The sequence below is a fragment of the Stomoxys calcitrans genome, chromosome 2 (assembly GCF_963082655.1).
Source record: "Stomoxys calcitrans chromosome 2, idStoCalc2.1, whole genome shotgun sequence".
NCBI classification, from domain to species: domain Eukaryota; kingdom Metazoa; phylum Arthropoda; class Insecta; order Diptera; family Muscidae; genus Stomoxys; species Stomoxys calcitrans.
In genome coordinates, this window is record NC_081553.1 from 236,721,645 (window position 1) to 236,747,451 (window position 25,807).

General features: G+C 38.6%; 1 protein-coding gene across 2 annotated transcripts; it reads left to right on the forward strand.

Annotated features, from left to right (window-relative positions):
* LOC106081596 (acetylcholine receptor subunit beta-like 2) lies at window positions 1-24,967 on the forward strand. Of its 2 annotated transcripts, none has more exons than XM_013243667.2 (10): window positions 1-221; window positions 855-1,048; window positions 1,120-1,248; window positions 4,936-5,254; window positions 9,672-9,799; window positions 15,168-15,343; window positions 15,546-15,698; window positions 16,623-16,705; window positions 20,782-20,891; window positions 23,699-24,967. In XM_013243667.2, exons 1-10 carry the CDS (start codon window positions 164-166, stop codon window positions 23,912-23,914), a joined length of 1,566 nt encoding a protein of 521 aa, XP_013099121.1. In that variant the 5' UTR covers window positions 1-163; the 3' UTR covers window positions 23,915-24,967. The 2 variants fall into 2 exon arrangements, with proteins under 2 accessions (XP_013099121.1, XP_013099122.1); XM_013243668.2 differs by having other exon boundaries at window positions 20,785-20,891.
* Window positions 24,968-25,807: the final 840 nt, after the last annotated feature.

Sequence of the window (25,807 nt, forward strand, 5' to 3'; positions counted from 1 at the left end):
TCTCGTAGCTGCAGCATCCAACATCGCTTAAGAAATCGGGACGTTTTTTGTTTAATCAGCATTATGTAAAAAAGCAATTATACTATACAAAAGTAAAATCTTTGAGAAAAGATTTACAGCATTCTACTAAGATCCCCCTCACACTACGCTGAAAGTGGACACAATGACGAAACTTTCGGTTGTAATCATTTGGTTGTGCATTTCCGGAACTCTTTGCATGCGTAAGTTAAAGTATTTGCTTAAATTAGAAAATTTTGCACACCATATATGGCTGTGTATCCGTCATGGTTGGGAAAATGGAAATGAAAAACAACACCCTTACTTGAAGAGCGGAGTCATTCCAAGACATGCGCATGGACATTTCCGTAGACAGCCGGTTGTATTTGTTTACAAACAAGCCTGCGTTGTTTATGGTCAAAACAAAGCAATGGAGAAGTAAACAGGCAATCGTGGTGTTCAGAATGCTACAGGTGGAGAAAGATGTAACCCCACTTTGGAGTGGGGGGTGAAATGGCATTGTTTTGAAAACGCATATGAGTATGATGAATATGAACTCATACAACAATAAAATTTTAACCGATGTTAAACTAATTGGGACAGAAAACCAGAAACTCAACAGAGGTTCCACTATCTTATAACTCTTCCCTGGTATGGGTTTTTGTACATGTACATGAGGATGTGTAAATGTATGGGGGCTAAATTAAGACAAAGGCCGACTCCGGATATCTTGTGGGTCTAAGACCTTAAATCAGTAGAACGGTCTATGTGGGGGCTATATTAAGATATATTCTGATTTGGAACATATACATATGTAACGTCTATTCACTGGTATTTTCTGCTTTCTACCTTTACAGCACCGCTGAGTTTTGAAGCCAATCCCGATACAAAGCGCCTTTACGATGATCTATTGAGCAATTACAATCGACTGATTAGACCCGTGGTCAATAACACAGAAACCCTGACCGTTTGGCTAGGTTTGAAACTTTCCCAACTGATTGAAGTCAATCTTAGAAATCAAGTGATGACCACCAATCTGTGGGTTAAACAGGTTCGTAGCATACGCCACTTCAGTTGATAAAAGATCTATTGACTCTACTCGTTTATGACTTGAATTTGCAGCGATGGTTTGATTATAAGTTACGTTGGGATCCCGAAGAATATGGAGGCGTTGAACAACTATATGTGCCATCCGAACACATCTGGGTGCCGGACATTGTGCTCTACAATAATTGGGATGGTAATTATGAGGTAATTAAAAAACACAAAAACTTAAGACTAATTAATCAACTATCAATTTTTAAATTTTAAAAAAAAATTCATAATTTATTTTTTTGAAAAATTAAAAGATTCGCCAAAGCCCGGCCCGGATTCGAACCTGGGCACACGGAGCAACGGCGAGAGCTGTTGCCGTTGTCTAGCGTTCGAAGCCATCAATACAACTTCCAACAGATGCACAAAATCATGTGTAGTACGGAAGAAGTGTATATGTACATGCATTGGGAAAAAGTACAGCTAATAGACAGCTTTGGCGATCGTGGTCAATGTGGTAATTGTATCATAGATGCGTTTTCGCTGTTAATACCATTCAAATACAACATACCAACGCACGGCCCTTGAAGCCATCTCACCTAATATGGTTGAAAAGTCTTCTAACCAAAGTCGAAACGTGTCCCATAGTGGTTGGTGTGTGTTGCTATCTTTGGCTTTCCTTTTCCATTTGCATCTCCCATCATTGAACTCGACTCGAAAGAGAAACAAACAAAAATTGTAAAATTCAATCTTCGCCCTAACAGGCAAAAAACTTGAAAAATGAAAAGGTTTGATTTTATTGTGAACTATTTACGTTATTATATTTTTCCCAAAGCTAGAAGGTTGGGTTAGGTTGAAAAGAGGATGCGCATGTTAATCCGCCCCATGCCATTATTGACATACACCTAAGCCTGTAATCGGCTTGTTGTGCGCTCTAAATACTAAAAAAAGTAACCTCGATATTGTTTCCATGCTACGCCCCTAAGTAGGGTTATGTCTGGTAAGGAAATGCTCCAATGTCTCATCATCTTCCCCGCATGCCAAACATATGCTATTACAGCACGGCATAGCTGAGAGCACCACACAGACTGGAACATTGAGGTCCGATCTGTGTGGTGTTCGTTCCTGTCACGATAAGCTTAGCTCCGAGCTGCCGGGCGCGTCCACAGGTTGCGGATAGTGGAATGCTCCATACGGAGTAGCTGCAACGGCAGTAGCGGACAATCGGCGTTATCGAGCGCAGAGCCAGTGAGAAGTCGGGCGTTACCGGCTCTTGCTTAAAATACTTAGTATCACGCTCGATATAACAAAGCGAAATAATGGCGACTTTAAATAACCAATGGCCAACCTGTTCCCGCGGCGATTGGTCCTTTGGACCGGAACGAGCTTACTCACCTACAGGAGCTTGGCGACCTCCACATGAAAATGTGGCTACAAAAACAACAACAACATGCTATCACTTGCCGCACGGATTTTACATAAGTGAGCTCGAAATTCTATGTTTCCCGTTATGATACCAACAGCTATACTGAACTCCTTCTTACTTCCTCTCAGTAATAGCCTTGTCTTCTAACGATCTGGATTCCCTCATAGAATTTTCGGCGTCCTACTGACCGTTTGGCTGTTCCACAGTGTCACAAGCGCATTTGTGGCCCACACCCTTAAATCGGACTTCGTCGACCCGAAAGGCTTCGGGGTTAACCAAGTTTATTGATGGTAGTCCTCCGGCCTTCACTGCAAAATCGTCTGACCTTTCATTTCCCCTTACTCCGTTAATGGCCCGGCACCCAAATGATGCGAATTTTGCCATAGTCAGAGAAGGCGTTAAACTCCTTCTTACATTGCAAGACTGTTCGTGACCTTACCGTCCTGGTTGTTATTGCCCTCATGGCAATTTTACTGTTCGTACTACAACAACCAATCCCATGGCAGCCGGTTGTACGTACCGGATTGACCCGATGAATTCCTTCATCGGCAAGGGCTGCCGCCTCAGTGTACCACACACTGCTACTACAACAACAACAACTGTTCGTAAGGATCTTAACACTCGACGTCCTTGCGTTACCACTACATCACCTCACGCATTCCGTGATCGCCCGGATGTCCGCTTGCAGGACCGTGTTATGGTCAGGCAGTCTGAAACAGATCTCAGTCCCTGAGTTCTCAATGTAGACCCCCAGGCCCACTCTGTCCTCTAGCTTTGATCCATCCGTGCAACATGATCTTCCAGATGACAATTCTAGGGTTCCGTCAATCCAAGACTGTGCCGATGGCTGCTGTGCCTCGCACTCGACTTCAAGGTTCATTTCATGTATCCGGTCGGAAACCTCTTCCCTTCCTTCCAGGTTTCCTACGGAAACCTCTTCCCTATCTTCCAGGTTTCCTATCGGAAACCTCTGCCCTTTCTTCCAGGTTTCCTATTGGAAACCTCTTCCCTTTCTTCCAGGTTTCCTTTTGGAAATATCTTCCCTTTCTTCCAGGTTTTCTATCGAAAACCTCTTCCCTTTCTTCCAGGTTTTCTATCGTCGCCTCGATTTTATCGTGATGGCATAAGCTGCTCCCATCCCCAATCCATTCTCCCACCGACTTAAGTCTCATAGCCGCAGTGGATGCCTCACACTTAATCTGTATGGGTCGGATATCTAGTCCAGTGCCCTAGTGGGTGTGGTCCTCATCGCTTTGCCTATGCCAAGACAATATAATCTCTGAACCTATTGGATGGCCCTTATGTTGCACTTTTTCTCCATAGCAATCCACCAAACTACTGAGGCGTAAGTAAATATTGGTCTAATCAAGCTCCTGTAAAGTCAGTGGACTATCCTCGGATTCAGGCTCCATTTCAAGCCAACGGCTCGTCTACATAGTGCCCAACATCTATGAGCCTTCTCAGTACGCTCCTGAATGTGACACTTCCAATTCAGTTTCCTGTCCAAGATCACACCAGGTATTTGACCTTGTCAGATATCGAAATCGTCTTATTGAGGATACGTGGTGCGTTAAATTGGCCCACCTTCGTCTTCCTCGTGGACAGGCATATTTCAGTCTTCTCTGGGTTAACATTGAGACCTCTGGGCATAGTCCAGTCATTTGCCATATGCAAGATCCTTTCGACCCTTCTGCATAGCTGGTCCGGATCCTTACCCCTAAGGAGTATTATAACATCATCTGCGTAGCAGACGGGTTCAAATCCCTCCTCAGTCAGCATCCGTAATAGGTCATTTATGGTGATCACCTATAGGAGCGGCGATAAAACGCCCCCCTGTGGCGTGCCTTGTACCACTTTCTCCCTTATATTTATGTCATGGGACACACAATTTATTCACCTGTTCCTTAGCATATGGTTTATCCAGTCTCTAAGGATCGGGTCCACCCGGCACTGGTATAAGGATTGGATCATTGTGTCGGTCCGCACATTGTTAAAAGCCCCCTCGATGTCAATGTATACCGCCAGTGTGTACGTTTTGGCTTCGAAGGATTCTTCTAACTTATGCACAACCTCGTCCAGGGCAGTCTCCACCGACCTTCCCTTGACATATATATATATATAGGCATGCTGTTTGTATTTGAGCAGTTCGCTGAATGTTCTACTCTTTATCATGGTGTCCACAATACGTTCCATGGTTTTGAGTAGAGAGGACGCAATGTAAGACAACATTGAAGCATTTATTCGTGATATACCGGCCGAACTGTTGGAAAGAGTATGCCAAAGTTGGACTAAGCGGATGAACCATTTGAGGCGCAGTCACGGTCAACATTTGCATGAAATAATCCTCAAACAATAAGTCATATGGAGTGTAATAAAAGTCCTTCATTTCTTGTGATATTCATTCGGCATCTTAGCTTATATAAATTTGAAAAGAATTCTTTTTAATTATACTTGAATTTCATTTGTTTTGCTTTCGACAGGTAACCCTTATGACTAAAGCTACTCTCAAATATACTGGGGAAGTTTTTTGGGAGCCACCAGCCATTTACAAGTCATCGTGTGAGATGAATGTTGAGTATTTCCCATACGATGAGCAGATCTGCTTTATGAAATTCGGCTCGTGGACATACAACGGTGCTCAAGTGGATTTGAAACATTTGGACCAGGTTCCTGGCAGTAATCTTGTGCAAATTGGAATTGATTTAAGTGAATTTTACTTATCCGTCGAATGGGATATTCTAGAAGTCCCAGCTACTAAGAACGAGGAGTACTATCCTGATACACTGGAACCTTTCTCAGGTAGGTATTGCTATCGATGGCTCTTGATTTGTTTCAAAACTAAAGAGACAGCATGTTTTGGAACTATAAAAACTACCATAGGGTAAGTGCTTCAAAGTTCGGTATGTACCAGAAGTCGGCAGTTATGTTTTTTAAACTCCAAAAATAACTAAGCATATGTAAAACTTTATATTAAAAAATGGTCAATAAACGTCAATATTATCCTCAGTTCTCCCTGCGAACAAAAATATTTGAGCTGAGATTACAGACATATGCATATATTGGAAGTTGTACCATAATCTGATGCGATTTCATCAAGACATAGTGGCAGGGGTAGAAGAAAATATTGTGTGAGATTGGTAAAGAAAAGGGGTTGTAATTGCTCTCGAAGTGAAAATAGAGCGAAATATTTAAATGAGAACCGATTTCTATTAATTCGGTACAAATTTTAAGTGCCATAATTGAATCATAGGAGCCAAATTTTGTGAGGATCAGTGGACAATTGACCACATAATTGCAATATTACCCGCAATCAAATTTGTTATTAAAACAGCAAAAATGTTTACTAAAACAGCAGTTTTTGTCCGCTGAAAATGAGAAAGCAGACATTACTGCTATTTCAGCAAACATAGGGCTGCTGTATTAGCAAACATTTAGGTTGGCTCAATCAGCAAACAAAATCTGCTGTTTTAAGTAGAAAAATCTGCTGAAAAAAATTGTTATGCTATTTTTATACCATCCACCATAGGATGGGGGTATACTAATTTCGTCATTCCATTTGTAAACCTCGAAATATTCGTCTTAGACCCTATAAAGTATTGGGTTGCCCAAAAAGTAATTGCGGATTTTTTAAAAGAAAGTAAATGCATTTTTAATAAAACTTAGAATGAACTTTAATCAAATATACTTTTTTTACACTTTTTTTCTAAAGTAAGTTAAAAGTAACAGCTGATAACTGACAGAAGAAAGAATGCAATTACAGAGTCACAAGCTGTGAAAAAATTTGTCAACGCCGACTATATGAAAAATCCGCAATTACTTTTTGGGCAACCCAATATATATATTTGATTGTCATGATATTTTAAGTCGATCTAGCCATGTCCGTCCGTCTGTCGAAAGCACGCTAACTTGCGAAGGACTAAAGCTAGGCGCTTGAAATTTTACACAAATACTTCTTATCAGTGTAGGTCGATTGGGTTTGTAAATGGGTCATATTGCTCGATGTTTTTATACAGCTGCCATATAAACCGATCTTGGATCTTGACTTCTTGAGCCACCAGAGGGCGAATTTCTCATCCTATTTGGCTGAAATTTTGCACGACGAGTTTTGTTATGACTTCCAATAACTGTGCCAAACATGGTTCAAATAGGTCCAAAATCTGATAAAGATGCCATATAAACGATCTTGGATCTTAACTTCTTAAACTTCTAGAGGGCGCAAATTTAGCATGGCTGAAATTTAGCATGACGTGTTTCGTAATGACTTCCAACAAATGTGCTAAGTATAGTTCAAATCGGTACATAACCTGATATAACTGCCATATAAACCGATCTGCGATCTTGACTTCTTAAGCTTCTAGAGAGCGCAATTCTTATCCGATTTGCCTGAAATTTTGTACAACTACTTCTCCCATGACCTTCAACACACGTGTTCAATATAGTCTGAATCGATCTATAGCCCGATACAGCTCCCATATAAACCGATCTTCGGAAAGTACTTCTTGAAAAGATAATTCAGTGGTGATTATAAACATCCACTGAGACAGCAGACTTTTCAGCAGTGAGCCTGCTGCTCTTGCAGAACTACTGCTGCTCTTGCAGAACTACTGCTGTAATAGTAGAACTACTGCTATAATAGCAGCAAAATTAACCACTAATATTCGGCAGACAGTGTTTGCTATTTTCAACAAAGTTTTTTCCAGAAGTGCAGCTAAAATCGGACAAACATATGTATGGGAACTATATGTAAATCTGAACAAATTTCGACTAAATTCCATATATATAAAAGGAGTCAGAGAAGAAGACATTGCGCAAAATTTGATTAAGGTCGGTTGATAATGCGCTTGCAAAGGCTCTAGAAGTGGAAACTAGTCGACATTTATATATGAGAGTTATATCTGAATCTGAATTCTGAATTCTTTAAAATTCACCAGTAATCTAAAGAGCCATAAGAAAATTTTGCGTTCCAAATTTCGTGAAGATTAGTTGACAAATGACCAAATTATTGCAATATTAGTCCAAATCGGACGGAAATATATAAGAGGGTTGCATTTTATATTTCGAAATTGGACAACCTTTCTGTTGCAATCTGATCGTAATGCTTGACATATTTAAGGTTATACGTACTCAGAACGTTTTGAGATACGAGCGCTATTTGTGTTGTTTACAGTAACTTAAAAGATTCATCTTGCCCCCAAAAATGGAATTAAATCGTAAACATTTTTGTGCGACTTTGGATACCCACCACCTCGGGTATATATGTAAACCACCTTTCCTTAAAATCCGGTGAAAAATGCATATCTAACACATCTCACCGTCCCAAATTTCGGCAAAATCGGACATTAAATGCGCCTTTTATGGCCACAAAACCTTTAATCGAGAGATCGGTCTATATGGCAGCTATACCCAAATCTGAACTGATCTGAGCCAAATTAAAGAATAACGTCGAAGGACCTAACACAACTTACTGACCCAAATTTCGGCGTCATTGGACAATAAATGCGCATATTATGGGCCCAAAACCTTAAATCGGGAGATCGGTTTATATGACAGCTTTATCCAAATCTGGACCGATCTGGGCCAAATTGAAGAAGGACGTCGAAGGGCTTAACACAACTCTCTGTCCCAAATTTCGTCGATATCGGACAATAAATGCGCATTTTATGGGCCCAAAACCTTAAATCGGCGGATCGGTCTATATGGCAGCTATATCCAAATCTGGGCCGATCTGAGCCAAACTGAAGAAGGATGTCAAGTAGTTATAGTCCGATAAAGCCCATCTTCGAACTTAACCTGCTTATGGACAAAAAAGAATATGTGCAAAGTTTCAGCTCAATATCTCAATTTTCAAAGACTGTAGCGGACAGACGGACGGACATGGCTAGATTTTTACGCTGATCAAGAATATATACATCTACAGGTTCGTTAATGGATATTTCGATGTGTTGCAAACGGAATGACAAAATGAATATACCCCCATCCTTCGGTGGTGGGTATAAAAAATATGTTCGCGTTGACACCCCATCCCACACATCGCTCAAAAAAAGGCTCGTGTCGATTGGTCGAAAGAAATGCTCCAAAAATACGATCGCGGTGCTTCGAAACACGTCTATGATATCGTGACAGGTGATGAATCGGGGATTCATGCGTATGGGCCCCTTAAGTAAACAACAGTCGACTGTATGGGTGTTTTGAGATGAGCCAAATACAACAAAATTTGCTCGCGCACGAAGCACTTCCAAGCAAACGATAGCCTGTTTTTTTGGAAAAACTGAACATATCGCAATTGTACCACTAGAACGAGGCAAAACAGTCAATTCTGAGTGGTACACAATTATTTGTTTGCCAGTTATTTTCCAAGAAATCAGGAAAACCAACCGCCGAAGACGGATCACTCTTCACCGCGACAATGCGAGCTCTGACACATCGGATATAGATTTGATGAGTCATCCGCCGTATAGTCCTGACTTGGCACCGAATAACTTCTTTTTATTCCCGTACGTAAAAAATAAAATGAGAGGCCAACGTTTTTCGATACCTGAAGAAGCGGTTGATACGTTCAGAATGCATATTTTGCATTTTAATGTATGTAATGATGATGTAACCGCAATTTTGCTGCCAACTAGCCTTCCAGCGTAACCGCAAAAAAATGATGTAAGCGACATAAAACCCCTTTATTCGGAAAATATTAAAAACATTTTTCACTTCCATGAATACGCTTTAGTAGACGTCTAATATGGCCAATCATGAATAGATCAAAATTTATTCAATAAAAACCGTCTCCTGTAAAATTTTGATTTTGTCGCTTACATCATTTTTGCAGGAAGGGCTCGTTATGTATCTATTGGGTTGCCCAAAAAGTAATTGCGGATTTTTTAAAAGAAAGTAAATGCATTTTTAATAAAACTTAGAATGCACTTTAATCAAATATACTTTTTTTACACTTTTTTTCTAAAGCAAGCTAAAAGTAACAGCTGATAACTCACAGAAGAAAGAATGCAATTACAGAGTCACAAGCTGTGAAAAAATTTGTCAACGCCGACTATATGAAAAATCCGCAATTACTTTTTGGGCAACCCAATATTAAAAATATACTCAAACTAAGAAATATTTCAGTTTTAAAATCTCCTCACTCTCACAGACTGCAGAGTGCCCGGATTTTACCATTACACAGCCTGTTTTATTCACTTCACTAACACTTGTTCTCTTTTAATTGCAGACATCACATTCAAGTTGACAATGCGACGAAAGACTTTATTTTACACGGTCAATTTGATAATACCGTGTGTGGCTCTAACGTTCCTCACGGTGCTTGTGTTCTATTTACCAAGTGATTCGGGAGAGAAGGCAAGTAACGCTTCACTACTACTGATATTGTGCTCTGCTTTGTGACTCTGTTGTTGTTGCAAGCGCTCCTTGTTGATACTATGCGTCTCGGTGGCTGCTCTCTAAGCTGAGTATAGAGCATTAATTGGCTATAAATGTGTTTCGAAAACTGTCCTTGTTTTTCTTGTTCATATACTGTGTATGTAGTTGTTTATGTTTGTTCCATAGATTCAATCATTTGTTCAATCATTCTCTTACACACACGCACACACACACACGCGCTCCCGCATACTCATAGACATGTACTCTAAGACGCCCCCATTCATATCGATTTGTGCATGCCGCTCATATCTCATCCTTTCATCTCCCATCATTCCAACTCGAACTGATTGATCTCTCTAACTACTGCTGCTCCGCTTACGAATTTCGCCTATGTAACACATATAAATTTTGTTTTTTGCCACGCTACTTTCTATGTAGGTGTTTCCTTATGATTTTTGCTTTCACAATGCTTCTCTCCCAATTTCCCTAACATCTTTCATTTAATACCTCCCCACCGCAATTAACACAAAAGGATAATTTTGAGAGTCATATAACGTAACTCGTATATGACGAATGAGCGAAAAGGTGCCGCAAAAAGCAGAGAGCGCCTTTAGACCTTTTGTGTTAATTCAAACCAAACCAAAAAAAAAAAAAAAGAGTAGTGAAATCTCATAACGTAAATATCATCGAATGTAAAGTCGATAATTCACTCGGATTCTTGGATTATACGAACATTTGTAGCTGTCCATCCGTCCTTACACGCTTGCGCTCATACAGGCTTACTGGGCGTCTGTGTGCCCCACTACCGAAGAAATGTCGAAGAAGCAAGTTGTATTGCGTTGCGGGGAATGCGGGAGGGCGATATCGCTCGGGATGTCGGTTGGGACGGCTCATTATCAACCATTATGCTGCTTCACATACATACATATACATACTTACATACATATATACAAGTTGCTTGTTCAATACATACAAACATACATATATCGAATGTCCTTGTGTAATGTTGACTGTCCCTTTTGCCATCAACGGGGGCGGTAATGTGGGAGTAGCGTCCAAGTATGCCTGTGGCTCCAAACATCGAAAAAGTCATAGGAAATTTTGCGCTTAGAGCTTGTGAATTGTTTTTGGGAGGGAGGGGGCCATGATGTTACGTGTTCTTGATAGAAACTCAGGATACACCTATAAGGTGAGGTCATGCGAACAGCTGAGTAAAATTTTTTTTATTTTCCTGTACATCAAAATGTCAAAGGCTTGATGACGCATGTGGGAATTTTTTTGAAATCTTGAGGGGATGTTCTATTTGATCCGATATTCGACACAATAGCCACAAAACAGTGTTATAAGGATGAAAATACAAAAATAAAACACATTTGAAGAAGAGGGTTAGTTCTAGAACAATGTTTATTTCTAAAACCACTTTGACATTTCAATTTACGGCATTTGTCACTCAAGGTAGTTCCGTTGGGGGTAGATTTTTTTACCATGATGGAAATTCTCAACATCTAAGTAGGTAACTTTTACGTATGGCACATTTTGCAAAAGTCAGTAGTTACACGCAAAGAAATAATACATTGGCCATAGATGAAATTTTCGATCAGTAAACAATTTTTGTGAGAAACGTTGGACTTTGTTTACGATAGAATTGCAAGAACTTTGACACTCAACCAGCAAAAATGTTTGCTAAAACATCAGTTTTTGTCTGCTGAAAATGGGAAAGCAGACATTACTGCTCTTTTACTGCTACTTCAACTAACAAAATCTGCTGTTTTGAGTACACAAGTCTGCATTTAGGCATTTTTTAGTTTTTTTTTAGAAATTTTGTTGGAAGAGATAATTTTTATTTGTGGAAAATTACTGTAAAGAATCTACCTGATCCATTTCGAAATGTGGCTGAATGAATGCTAGCTAGGCATTTACATATGTATTAAACTTTTTCTTCTTACATCCCCTTTATAATTAAGCATAAGTCATTTTCAGCAAACAACAGACTTTTGAGCAGTCAGCCTGTTACTCTGAAATTGCAGTACTACTGCTGCAAAAGCAAAACTACTGCTAATATTCATCAGACAGTGTTTGCTATTTCCAGCAAACTTTTTTTCTATGAGTGTATGATAAATTCAAGAATGAATTTGTGACAAATGCGCAAATTTTTTTGCCCAAACGATTTCATTTGTTCCCGTTTTCCCCAACAATGCAATTAACTCATTAGTGAAAACTATTCATTTTGTTTAAATTTAAAAATGGATAGTGCCTATTCAAGCTCAAATTTAACCACATTTCAATTTTATTATATAAAAAAACTAAATTCGTCCATTTTCGAAGGAGTCGATGTTTTTGTTTTATATTCTGCTATAAGTAAAGCAAAAAATTACTACTTACTGTAAGATCTATTTTTATACCCTTCACCATAGGATAGGGGGTATAAAAATTCATTTGTAACACCTCGATATATGCGTCTAAGACCCCATAAAGTATTGTATATATTGTATATTCTTGATCGTCATGACATTTTAGGTCGATCTACCCGTCTGTCCGTCCGTCTGTTCGTCCGTCTATCGAAAGCACGCTAACTTTCGAAGGAGTAAAGCTAGGCGCTTGAAATTTTGCACAACTACTTCTTATTAGTGTAGGTTGGTTGGGATTGTAAATGGACCAAATCAGTCCTTAGGTCTTGATTTCTAGAGCTTCTAGAGGGCGCAATTCTTGAAATTTGCATGAAATGTTCTGGTATGGCTTCCAACGTTTGTGTTAAGTATAGTCTATATCAGTCCTTAACTAACCGCCATATAAACCGACCTTCCGATTAGACTTCTTGGGCTTCTAGACGGCGAAATTCTTATCCGCTATGGTCTAAGTATGATAAAGCTGCCATATAACCCGATCTCCCAGATTGACTTTTTATGCCTCTGGCGTAATTATTACACGATTTCTACAGATGAACCGCAAGATTGAGGTGCAGAAATCTACGAATAAGTCCTTTATACATGCCTCGCACCGAAAGGAGATCCGCCTGTGGTTCAATTTCATTTCTGACTAGAAGCCAACGAAGTGAACAATCCATTTATTCAAAGGGAGTAACTAGAAGACTTACTTTTTCTTTTATACTCGTGGTATCAACCACATTTTCTAAGCGTATTAGGCTACCACCTTAACCTTTGCTTAATTTCAGTTAGATAATAGTGGCAGTCAGGGTGCAATGGGACTTACATAGGCAGTTTTTATACTCAGCACCGTAGGATAGGGGGTATATTCATTTAGTCATTCCGTTTGCAACACATCGAAATATCAATTTCCGACCCTACAACGATCCGCGTCGTAAAATTCTAAGACGTCCGTCTGTCCGTCTGCTCTCCGTCTGTTGTAAACACTCTACAGCCTTAAAAAATTGAGATATTCAGCTGCAATTTGGCACAGATACGTCTTTTTGATGCACGCTGGTTAAGTTCTTGAGCGGGCCAAATCGGACCATATTTGTATATAGCAGCTATATAGACCGATCTGCGGATAAAGGGTCTAATGCCCATAAATGCTTTATTTTTTATCCCATTTCGGTGAGTAGTTTTAGGCCTCCCAACATGGAACCCAAATATGGTTTAGATCGGATTATATTTAGACATAGCTGCCTTATAGACCGATCTGCCAATAAAGGGTCTGAGTAGTTTTAGGCCTCCCAACATGGGACCCAAATATGGTAAAAATCGGACTATATTTAGATATAGCTCTTATATAGACCGATCTCCAGATAAGGGGTCTGAAGCCCATAACAGCTTTATTTGTTACCCGATTTCGCTGAATTTTGAAACAGTGAGTCGTTTTGAGGCACCCAATATAGGACTCAAATATGGTTCAGATTGGATTATATTTAGATATAGCTGCTAAATAGACCGTTCTGCCGATAAAGAGTCTGAAGCTCATAAAAGCTTTATTGATTACCCGATTTTGTTGAAATTCGAAATACAAAATTGAACAGTGACTTATATTAGACCACTCAATATCCGTGGCGAATTTGGGTGCATAAGTTATCCAATGTTTACTTTACAGAGACAAACAAAAGCCTTTGAGGGGGAAATGAACGCACAAATCACACAATCGAAAGCAAAGATCGATTGCATATCAGGCACCGGGGAGGAAATGTACAAAGCAGCTGATTGATACCAGGAAATTTCACATTGACTTACTGGATATGGTAGTTGATACATTTACATTTTCGAGGATAGAGACGCTAATTGGTAGAGTCTAGAGAGCATTTATTCTGCTCGTGTGAAGCACTTTTTCATATAACTTTTTTGCGTGTTTAGGAGCCACTTGCCGCGTTTGAAGCCATTTAAAAACGGTTCATAAGATGTTCGGTTGCAGGAGTTTAGCATTGGGGCCATGTATTGTCTAAATGTTTTGTTTATGTATGTGTTCATTGTGACACTCCCTTTAAGCGGGACTTTCAGCCGCCAGAGGTGTAGTTTGAATGCAGAATTCCTTTCGCTTCTTTACAGACAATTCCATACCAATTGAAGCCATTGAGTTGAGTTCTATATAAGAGGTTCTTGTTTCGCTCGCTCGCTCGCTCGTTCGTTTGTTCGTTCGTTCGTTTCATTCCCGTTGTTGGTTACATTTGTGTTGGTTATATTCCCGTAGTAATTCTGAATGATGGTTGTATGGTCTGTGTATTTGGGCCGTACATCGTCGTACCGTATATCTACCGTATGATGACGTATGATGTACCCTGTATGTATTATTTAACAGTTAAATTAAAAAAAAAAAAAAATATATATGTATGTAATTGTAACTAAACGTATGAACGTAGACGTGAGATGAATATGACTACCAAGTATCTGCCTACCTAACTGTATTTGTTTTTTGAATTTGGATTTGAATTTGATTTTGTGCCATTTGATTAGTTGAATTATTGGATTATTGAAGTATTGATTGATGAAACCATAATTGATGAATTAATTAATTAATTAATTGAGTATGTATTTGCCATCACGAGTATGTGGATGAATGAATGTTCTTCATTGCGTTGGTGAACGCCAACGCCACCACCACCTCTACCAACAAACAACACCGATCGATGCCTGCGTGTGTGTGTCTGTCTGTCTGTGTCTCGGTGTTTCGTTTTTGTTTAGATGCCAATTGCAATAAAATATAAAAATTATAACAAAACAAAAAACAAAAAAAAATACAAACCATAACTAAAATTAAAAAAAAAAATTGAAAAATACAAAATGAGTATAACAAGAGTAATGGACATAACCACTCCACACATGTTGTGCTCGGCTTCCTATGCGGTCTCAATGGCCGCATGGGACATGCCTGAGTACATGTGCGATTTACATATCGTTGACAGGTTACGTTATGTATTTCTATTCTTGTGTCTTTGACTGTGTTCTTCTTGCTGTTGGCCGAAATTATACCGCCAACCTCGTTGGCTGTTCCGCTGCTCGGCAAATACCTCCTATTTACAATGATCTTGGTATCGTTGTCTGTTTGGACAACGGTTTGTGTTTTGAATATCCACTTTCGGTAAGTCAACATACCCGAGTCGGGTGACTTCAGCTTCTTCTTTTGTTTGTTTTCCTTTCCGACTCTCTCTCTCTCTCTGTCTCTGTCGCTCTCTCACACTCTACATTACGTCTCTTTGTCTCTCTCTCTCCCTCACTCGTTTGCCTTTGTGCATTTTGGCACAATATGCTAATGAATTTTCACTTGCTATTGCTACGCCCAGTTCACCATCCACCCACAACATGTCACCGTGGGTGCGCACCGTCTTCATAACGTTCATGCCCAAAATTATGTTCATGCAACGATCACCGATTGACATGCCGGATTTTGTCAATCTACCGGAGTACAACGGCTACACCAATGAGATTGATGTGAGGTAAGTGCACAAAGGAAATATCTGTCAACTAGAGCTAGCAAAATATCGATGGCACTATCGATATTTAATTTTTTGACTAAATATCGATTGATTTTTTAGATGGATGCTATCGCAAAAGTTAAATTTTTTGCAAAGTAAAAACAATAACCAATCCGACACTGAATGTATCCTTTAGGATACATTGCGTCTATAGAGGGCGAAATTTTCATGCGATTAGACTAACATTTTGTACAACGATTTCTCCCATGACTTCCAACTGACTTTATTAACTTTTGTTTTATTTGATCTGTGCATTGATATTGCTTCTATATAAATCGATCTCCAGACTTTTACTTCTCATTTTCGTTTGAAATATGGGTGATGGGAAATGAACGATAGTATCGATACTATTATTAAAACTTTCGAAAATATCGAATGTTGCCATTATCGATAGTTTGCCAGCTCTAGTGTCAATACCACAAAGCGGTATGCGTATATATCGATAGCTAACGATTACAGTATAATCCTTTCGTTGGGAAAGAATTAATCAAAGGAATCCCTAATTTAATTGCTGACTTCCCAAAAATTATCAATAACGAGCACATTTTTGAGGAATATTTTTAATTTAAGTGTTACTGCTACCCACCAAAATGCTTTGTGTGCTATTCGCTGGGCAAAGCAATACATAGGACTAGACCAAGACCAAGAGCTGATTCGATTAACTTTGCCATTCGTCGTATTACTAATAAATGTTGATTATTATTTAATTTTTTCTTGAGGATTGAATTTAACTTGGTTCTTTAGGAGGATACCTAATCATAAACATTTCAATTATAAAAGTTAAAATAAAGGAAATCTGCGATCATTAAGCTCAACTGGAGATATAGCAAAAAAAAAAAACATTATTTCTGCACTTTTTCTTGTTTTTTGTTCATTCTTTTTCAGGGATAGCATCAGCGATTATCCATGTGATTTTAAGGATGGGCAGGATACTGTCTACGATAATGGAGTTCAAGCGGCATCCATAGGTCGGTGTACAATGTTGAATAAAATAAAATTTAAAGGGTGATTTTTTTGAGGTTAGGATTTTCATGCATTAGTATTTGACAGATCACGTGGGATTTCAGACATGGTGTCAAAGAGAAAGATGCTCAGTATGCTTTGACATTTCATCATGAATAGACTTACTAACGAGCAACGCTTGCAAATCATTGAATTTTATTACCAAAATCAGTGTTCGGTTCGAAATGTGTTCATTCACCGTTCAGCGATGAGGCTCATTTCTGGTTGAATGGCTACGTAAATAAGCAAAATTGCCGCATTTGGAGTGAAGAGCAACCAGAAGCCGTTCAAGAACTGCCCATGCATCCCGAAAAATGCACTGTTTGGTGTGGTTTGTACGCTGGTGGAATCATTGGACCGTATTTTTTCAAAGATGCTGTTGGACGCAACGTTACGGTGAATGAACACATTTCGAACCGAACACTGATTTTGGTATTAAAATTCAATGATTTGCAAGCGTTGCTCGTTAGTAAGTCTATTCATGATGAAATGTCAAAGCATACTGAGCATCTTTTTCTTTGACACCATGTCTGAAATCCCACGTGATCTGTCAAATACTAATGCATGAAAATCCTAACCTCAAAAAAATCACCCTTTATTTGTGTTTTTGGTGGTTTTCAACGAAATTACCTTAAAGGTGATATCACACGTCATGTTTTGTCATAAGACATGTCATTTTGGCAAAAATCTGGAAGTCGTACACGCTGTGTGATACGTATGAAAAACGTGGAATAAATATGCATTTTTTTCGATCAACACGAGCTCTTGTTTAATCGAACATACACCCAGAGAAAAGATGATATCAAACGTGCTCATTTCAGTACCATACGGTATTGATTTACTATCAATACGGTGCATGCATACGGTATTGATTTCCTATCAATACCGTACAACACCATATGGTACAACATAGTATGCTACAAAAACAAAACCGGATGGTATGGATGGAACATAAAACGATTATTACTGTTTGGTACTATCCTTATTACCGAACTGGTATTGGTTTTAATACCAATCTGTTATTGGTTTTAGCAACAGACCGTTATTGGCTTACTAATTTTAATCTAATTTTATTTTCATTATTTATGTTAATAATTACAAAAGAAAATGTTACACCAACTTCAATACTTTGTATTCAGCAATTTATTCCATATCCATCGATTCCCAGAGTGGGTTTCATACGAGTACACCAACTTAGCATCGTTTTCCACACAATGGACAATCATGTTTTTGATGTAGAATGTCCTTCGAATTTGTATAATTTCGATTTTCTCCGCTGTACTTTGAGTACAAAGCTCAACAACACTTCTGGCGCGATAACAAGAATATTAATTTGACGCCGTCAGTTCTTAATCCATAATAGGTTATTTTGTCTGGCATTGAATTGATACCAAATGGTATTAAAAATCTTTGACTCGAACAAAATAATACCAGCCGGTGTTGGAAAAGTACCGTAATTTTTCTATCAGTGTACATATGACTCATGTGTAGGATGGGGGATGGGTAAATACCTAAAATGTATTTACCCGATAAATTGGGTAAATACCCGGCGATTACCCATTTATACCCAAAAGCTGGGTATTTATAATTTTGTAAATATCTTGGGTATAAAAACATTTTCCAAACAATTTTTGATGATTTCGTATTCTTTGTATATAAACCTGACCTTTTGATCATAAAATCGGATTTTAGTTATATATAGCCGCTATTTAGACCGATATCCTAACTTAAAGTCCTGAGGCAATAAATTGGTAATTTTTCATCCGATTTCGATGAAATTTAGCACAGTGATTTCTGGTAGATCCCTACCCATTTCAGTGGATTGCGGGTCAGATTGGATTATATATGGATATAGCTGCCCTATAGGCCGACCAACCAATCTCCCGACATAGGGTATTGAGGCCATAAAAGATCCATTTATTACCCGAATTCGATGAAATTTGGCACAGTGTGTTTTGGTAGACCCCTATCCATTTCTGTGAAGTGCGGTTCAAATCGGACTAAATTTAGATATAGCTGCCAGGAATGGTTAGGGGTCTACCAGAACACACTGTGCCAAATTTCATCGTATTCGGGTAATAAATGGATCTTTTATGCCCTCCATACCCTATGTCGGGAGATCGGTTGGTCGGTCTATAGGACAGCTATATCCAAATATAGTCCGATATGAACCACATTTCACAGAAATGGATAGGGGTCTACCAGAAATCACAGTGGCAAATTTCATCGAAATCGGATGAAAAATTACCAATTCATTGTCTCAAGACTTAAAGTCTAGAGATCGGTCTATATAGCGGCGGTATATAAGTAAAATCCGATTTTATGAGAACAGAAGGTCAGGTTTATATACAAGGAATACGAAATCATTAAAAATTGTTTGGAAAAATTTTGTTTACCCATGTATTTGCAAAATAATAAATACTCAAGCGTTGGGTATTTACCAGGTAGAAACCCATCTCTACTCATGTGTTTCAGAACACGTAAAAAGGCGTTAAGTTCGGCCGGGCCGAACTTTGGATATCCACCACCTCGGGTATATATGTAAACCACCTTTCATCAAAATTCGGTGAAAATTTCATACCATAGACAATAAATGCGTCTTTATGGCCCAAAAACCTAAAACCTAGATATCGGTCTATATGGCAGATATATCTAAATTTGAACCGATCTGTGCGATATTGCAGATGTATGTCAAGGGGCTTAACTTAACTCACTGTCCCAAATTTCGGCGACATCGGACAATAAATGAGCATTTTATGGGCCCAAAAACCTTAAATCAAGAAATCGGTCTATATAGCAGCTATATCCAAATCTGAACCGATCTGGGCCAAATTGAAGAAAGATGTCGAGGGGCCTAACACAACTCACTGTCCCAAATTTCAGCAAAATCGGGTAATAAATGTGGCTTTTCTGGGCCTAACACCATAAATCGGAGGATCGGTCTATATGGCAGCTATATCCAAATCTGAACCGATTTGGGTCAAATTGACAAGGGATATCGAAGGGCCTAACACAACTCACTGTCCCGAATTTCAGTGGAATCGGATAAAAGATGTAGCTTTTATGGCCCTTAGACCCTAAATCGGAGGGTCGGTCTATATGGCAGCTATATCCAAATCTCGACCGATCTGGGCCAAATTGACAAAGGATGTCGAAGGGCCCAACAAAACTCACTGTACCAAATTTCAGCAAAATCGGGTAATAAATGTGTCTTTTATGGGCCTAACACCATAAATCGGAGGATCAGTCTATATGGCAGCTATATGAAGATATAGTCCGATATAGCCCATCTTCGAACTTAACCTGCTTATGGACAAAAAAAGAATCTGTGCAAAATTTCAGCTCAATATCTCAATTTTTAAAGACTGTAGCGTGATTTCAACAGACAGACGGACAGACGGACGGACATGCCTAGATCGTCTTAGATTTTTACGCTGATCAAGAATATATATACTTTATAGGGTCGGAAATGGTTATTTCGATGTGTTGCAAACGGAATGACAAAATGAATATACCCCCATCCTTCGGTGGTGGGTATAAAAATACAAAACATAGTACATGCCGATTAGACCGAACTCTATTCGTATTTGACGTAATAAAGGAAAGTCATGTGGATACACAAATTGACAGGCCATAAGACAAATACATTTCGTGTGATAGCACCTTCAGTGGGATCCCGCTTTTAGGAGCTGTTAACTTGCTCCTTGAGTTTAGGGTACTTTTGTTGAAAACCCTTAAGGCTGGTACGCAGCTCTAGCGAAATTTTCGTTGCCATAAAAAATGCAGAGACATATCCTAAGCGAAATGTTCAGTTTGGTTTATAATGCAGGCTGACACTGTAAGCATTGGAGATTTTTTGGATTCATTGAAATAATGAATATATCGTTTTTTTTGTGACCATGTGTTTGCTGCCAAAAATTTCGCTAGAGCTGCGTACCTGGCTGAGAGTCGTAATGATAACTTCTCATCAACATATATGGGATTTTTTGCCTTTTGCCTTTTATCTTTTATGTCTCCACTCTCTCTGTTCTTTTTGATGAAGAAGATTCGGACAATGTTATTCCACGTCGTTTGACGCCAGAAGTTTTGCAAGCCTTACGTGCAGTCCGATTTATTGCTCAGCATATTAAGGATGCTGACAAGGATAACGAGGTATGTATTGTTGTTATTTTTAAACTATAAAAAATATTTTTTATTCAACTTTTTGTTTGGTTTAAGTAATTCATAGTCATTATTATAAGTAGGAGAAACAATTTTTTAAAAGTCGACCAATGTGCTTAAAATATATATTTTTTATTAAAATTTATTATAATTATATCTTCATTTAATTTTTTTGCCAATTCTTGATACTCTTTGATTCTCAATATATTGTAATATTATTTATTTGTCTGTTTGCGCTCTTTTATTTTTATCTTTAAAATCTGTTCGTGATTTTTCGAACATCTTCCAACTCGAGATCATATTCAATGCTTTTATTCAAAGAATAGCATAGCGAGGAACTTATAAAAGTTGAGTAAGTGTGTGTTATTTTGAAAGTGTGGATGGCGATTTCTGTTACGCCATGTGACTTCATCAGCACCTTTGTCAAATTGATTGGAAGATGTCAGTCAAAATGAGTATTGAAAATAACATACACTTGCTGAATTTTCATAAGTTATTTGCTATGCTATTCTTTGAATAGAAATCATTGAATATGATCTCGAGCTGGAGGATGTTCGAAAAATTACATAAAATTTTTTTGTTTTTGAAACGCATACCCTCCATTTTTCGATGGGAATAAGCAAAATACGAAATAATGAGGCCTGCTCCGCTTTTCGAATTCGGAAAACACAAACAAATCCTTAGCGTGTATTTTCCAAATCATACACAAATCACTTGAAGATCCTCCTAATGGGTAGAAATTTGATTATAGTCTGCATTCGAACTTTAAAGTGGCAAGATTTACAAAAATTAAGATGCCGAAAACCTTTCGCTTTGCGTTTTCGAATGTGGCGGTTATCGATAACAGTTGCGGATACGACCTCAAAGTTGAATGTAGTACTTTCTAAGGCATCCAATTGAAGATGAAAGTCGAAAAAAGACACATTTATTTGGCATTCATGATTTAGAAATAACTTTACCTTGCACCACTACTGTGGCTTTCAGGAAATGTACTGTTCGGCTCAGAAATTCTTCTTGATGCGGCTTAATTATGCCTGTCTGTCTGCATATCCTTTCTGTGACGTTTCTCTGTCTGTTATGTTTTTGCAATCAAGATCGCATTTGGTACCCAATCATCATAAAATTTTCCAAAAATGATTTTTTTTAGCCCAAGGAAGAATGCAAAAAATGTTGGCAAAAATCGGTTCAGATAAAGATATTGATCACATTACATTTCTCATTCGATTTGACCGCAATTTGATAAGTGCACTGCAATATAAGGCATTAATAGTTACACCATAAATTGATATTTCCCCTTATAAACCGATCTGACATCTTAAGACCCTAGACGCTTCAAGGTTAATTTCTTCAAAATAATTCCAATATAAACTGAGTATTATAAGAAACACAACTGAATTGTAGTGGTTACCTAAGATTCGGCTGGGCAGAACTTATTCCGTTTCAATTCAACAAGTTTTTATTCCCTATCCTCAGAGTCACACGTAATTCAATATAGCCAGTTGCGTCCATTCTGCATTAGTGAGCTCGTAGTTCTATGTATCCCGTTATGATGCCAAAAGCTATACTGACTTCCTTCCTACTTCCTTTCAGTAATAGCCTCGGCAGACATGCTAACCTCTGCTCTACGGAGGCCTACGTTCTTCTGGATTTGGGCGAAATCGCTCCTGTGTTTATTTGTAGTCGTTACAGCTACAATTCCGAACCGATCTCTGCGGAGTTTGAGGTTAAGCTTGCTACTAGTCTGCAAGTCTCGGTCTAGCATCATCGAAATCAGTTTCAATTTAGGTGTAGCTCCTATATTTATGTATTTCCCTATGTTCAGTCTTACCTTGTTGTTTTCATTACCTACTTTTGTTTAATTCCGTTTAAATCGGTTTAGCTTTAGCTCTCAAATAACGGGTGTTTTTTTGTGAGTTAAGTTTTTCGGGGTGGCAGCTCTGGTTGATAATTGTTTTCAAGCGTCATCTGTAAAAGTGAAGAGTGTTTAGTATACTCTGCCATTTTACATTGGAGAAACTCGGAAACGAACAAGGACCTCGTGAATCAACAATTTGTGCTGTTTGCGCTAAACTTCGCCCCAAAGTTACTTTGCAAACATATGTACATATCAGTATTAATGAGGTAGTACGGCGTTGCCAGACTTTAGCCTTTCCTTAGATTTGGATTTAGATACAGAATCAATCGAAAGACTCGCTTAGCTAAAGATGACATTTGACAAAGCAACCGATTCTCTTAATATCGCCTCTTTAACTATATTAAGGACATTACCAAGAGCTATGCCAACAAATTAAACACAGAACGGAGCATTTTTCCACAGAAAATGAAATGGGTTTGGCAGTGTGGTTTTAGTTCGTTTTTTTTCCTTTTCTTGGTTATTGCCTCCCGAAGAGGACCAATTTCATTGATAACCTCGAAACTTTCACATCTGTTGTAATAGCCTCGGGGTGCAGACGAATGGGTTTGGCAACTGAGAGGGGTGGACAGAGTGGGGTAGGCGAAATTGTAATTAGAGCTAAATTAAGAAAATTGTGCAATTCATGCTTAAAATGATGAGTTTTTAGTGGTTTTTCATTAGGCTTAATTGAAAATGTTTTCGCATTTCCCTTGTGTTGTTTTCGGTTTAGAGTGTGTTTGAGTGTGTCTGTGTGTGTTTGTGTGTGTCTGTGTTTGAGTTCTTTTTTCCGGGTTTTGTTTCTGTGAGCTTTATTCGTTTTGGGTTATTTGGCTTTTTGTGGTTATTCGTTCCTTCGTTTTGTTTTTTTTTATTTGCCACTCTTCACCATTATTTTGTCTTTCAGATCATTGAGGATTGGAAATTCGTTTCCATGGTCTTGGATCGGTTCTTTTTGTGGACATTCACTTTGTCATGCATCTTTGGGACGTTTGCTATTATCTGCCAATCGCCATCGCTGTATGACACGCGCCTTCCCATCGACCGCAAGTTGAGTGAGATACCATTGAGGAAGAACAATTTCATGTTGCCGCCGGATATTGTGCGTCAGATTGTTAATTAAATTTCGCAGCTCCAAACCAACAGCCACACTCTTTGTCTAAGCGTTGGCATCCTCCGCCTTCGTTAGTCTGTCTATTTTATTGCGTTCCTATTTCCCACACCAGCATCCTTTGCTTGGCTAAAATGACACCGCTGATGTTCCTGTCGATAGCGATGATGTGCAATGAGGGAGTGCTTCGGGAATAATTGAAAAATCCACGGCTTTTTGGATGGCAGTTTAAGACTGAAGGCTTCTTCCTTTTCGCTTATGATTGATGTACAAACCCCTACCCCTCCAGCCCTCAGTTGAATGGAGCATAAAAGCCACAAATCATCCACCAGGACTAGGCAGGCCAATATCAATGGAAATTAACCAGACCAAGTATCCATCGTCGGAAACCATTTTAAAGTCCTGGGCAATAGGGACGGGAATTTTAACAGCAACGGCAATAGCAACAACAACAACAACAACAACAATATATGATATCCTAAAATAAACAACGACGATATGACAGTCTGACAAATGAGAGGATTGTTGTTTCTCATTTTTAAAATAAAATGGAATTTTAGCACCCACAGTTCACGGCTTACTACATTCATGGCAGACCATCATAACATCATCTTTCACTAGTCTAACATTTTTTATTACTTACCGCCTAAGAAACACCAGGATGTTACAGTGTGTATTGGGTTGTACCGCGGTGAGGAGGAAACTCGAAATAATTGTTAATTTGTTTGAATTTGCTTAGGCGGCAATGTCTTCCTTCACATTTAGCTCCCAAAACCAAAGTGGCCTAAAATTCTCCATCCCTCTCCCTCCTCCTCTGTGAATGCTGAACACATTTCGGTACAACCTAATAAATTATGAGCAGACGCCATACTTTGGCATGTGTGTGTGTGTATTTTTGCTGATTGTTTCTGAGCCTAAGGCATCGGCATTAGCGAATGAAAAATTCTGCCACTGTTCATCCTTCTCATAATAGCATTGAATAGAAAAGTTTATAAAAATAAAGAAAATTTGAAATTGAAAGGAAAAATAATCGCAGCGGGAGCACCATCCGCAGTTTAATCAAAATCTTGTTCTTGTTTCATTTCATTGTGGGCCTTGCAGACGAGATGGCTTTCAGTTGATGTGCCATATGTGTTGACGTGGCTGGCAAGTAAAGCCAAAAAGCTTAAAATAATTTTGGCAAAATGTATTAGGGAACATCCAATCGAATTAGAAAATTTCCCGAAGCGAAATAGGTTAAGTAATAGAAAGCGTTTTCTTTAGGCAAAGCTGGTTTTTCGTGAAAAGTGTTTTTCAGCATTCAAAATTAAACGGTCAACAAATGGCTGTCGATTTTAACTGCAATCCTTTCCATTGAAAATAAAAAAGTACAAGCGAGTTAAGTTCGGCCGGGTCGAAGTTCTTAGAAAGACTCCGACAAGTTCTTTGAATGACTTTTTCAAATATATAGGAGACACATTTACAGATACAGATGGACCGAACTTGTCATGATTATTAGAGATCATTGAAAATACCACGCTTAAGATTTTAGTCAAATAATTGCGCCCCCTAGGGGCTTAAAAAGTCAAATCAGCTGTTGGAAGCCTGAGCAAAACTTTTCGTTCAAAATTTCAGCCAAGTCGAGTGGTATTTGCCCCATCTAGAGGCTCAAGAAGTTAAAGACCGTTTTATATGGCAGCTGTATAGGGTTATGAACCGATTTAGACCGTTCTCAGTAAGTTATTGGATATCAAAACAAAATGTCTCCTGCAAAAATTTTTACGCCCTCTAGAGGCGGAAGATGTCAAGATCCAAGAATTGTTTATATGTCAGCTCTGCCAGGTTATGAACAGATGTGGACTAATTTTGGCACAGTTATTGAAAGTCAAAACAAAATAACTCATGCAAAATTTCAATCGAATAATA

What these genes read in the sequence shown, in the direction of transcription:
- LOC106081596 (XM_013243667.2), top strand. Translation starts at nt 164, where the DNA reads ATGACGAAACTTTCGGTTGTAATCATTTGGTTGTGCATTTCCGGAACT. An exon ending in CCAATCTGTGGGTTAAACAG is followed by an intron (nt 1,049 to 1,119) that starts GTTCGTAGCATA and finishes TTGAATTTGCAG; the next exon opens with CGATGGTTTGATTATAAGTT. An exon ending in CAAGTGATTCGGGAGAGAAG is followed by an intron (nt 9,800 to 15,167) that starts GCAAGTAACGCT and finishes TATCGTTGACAG; the next exon opens with GTTACGTTATGTATTTCTAT.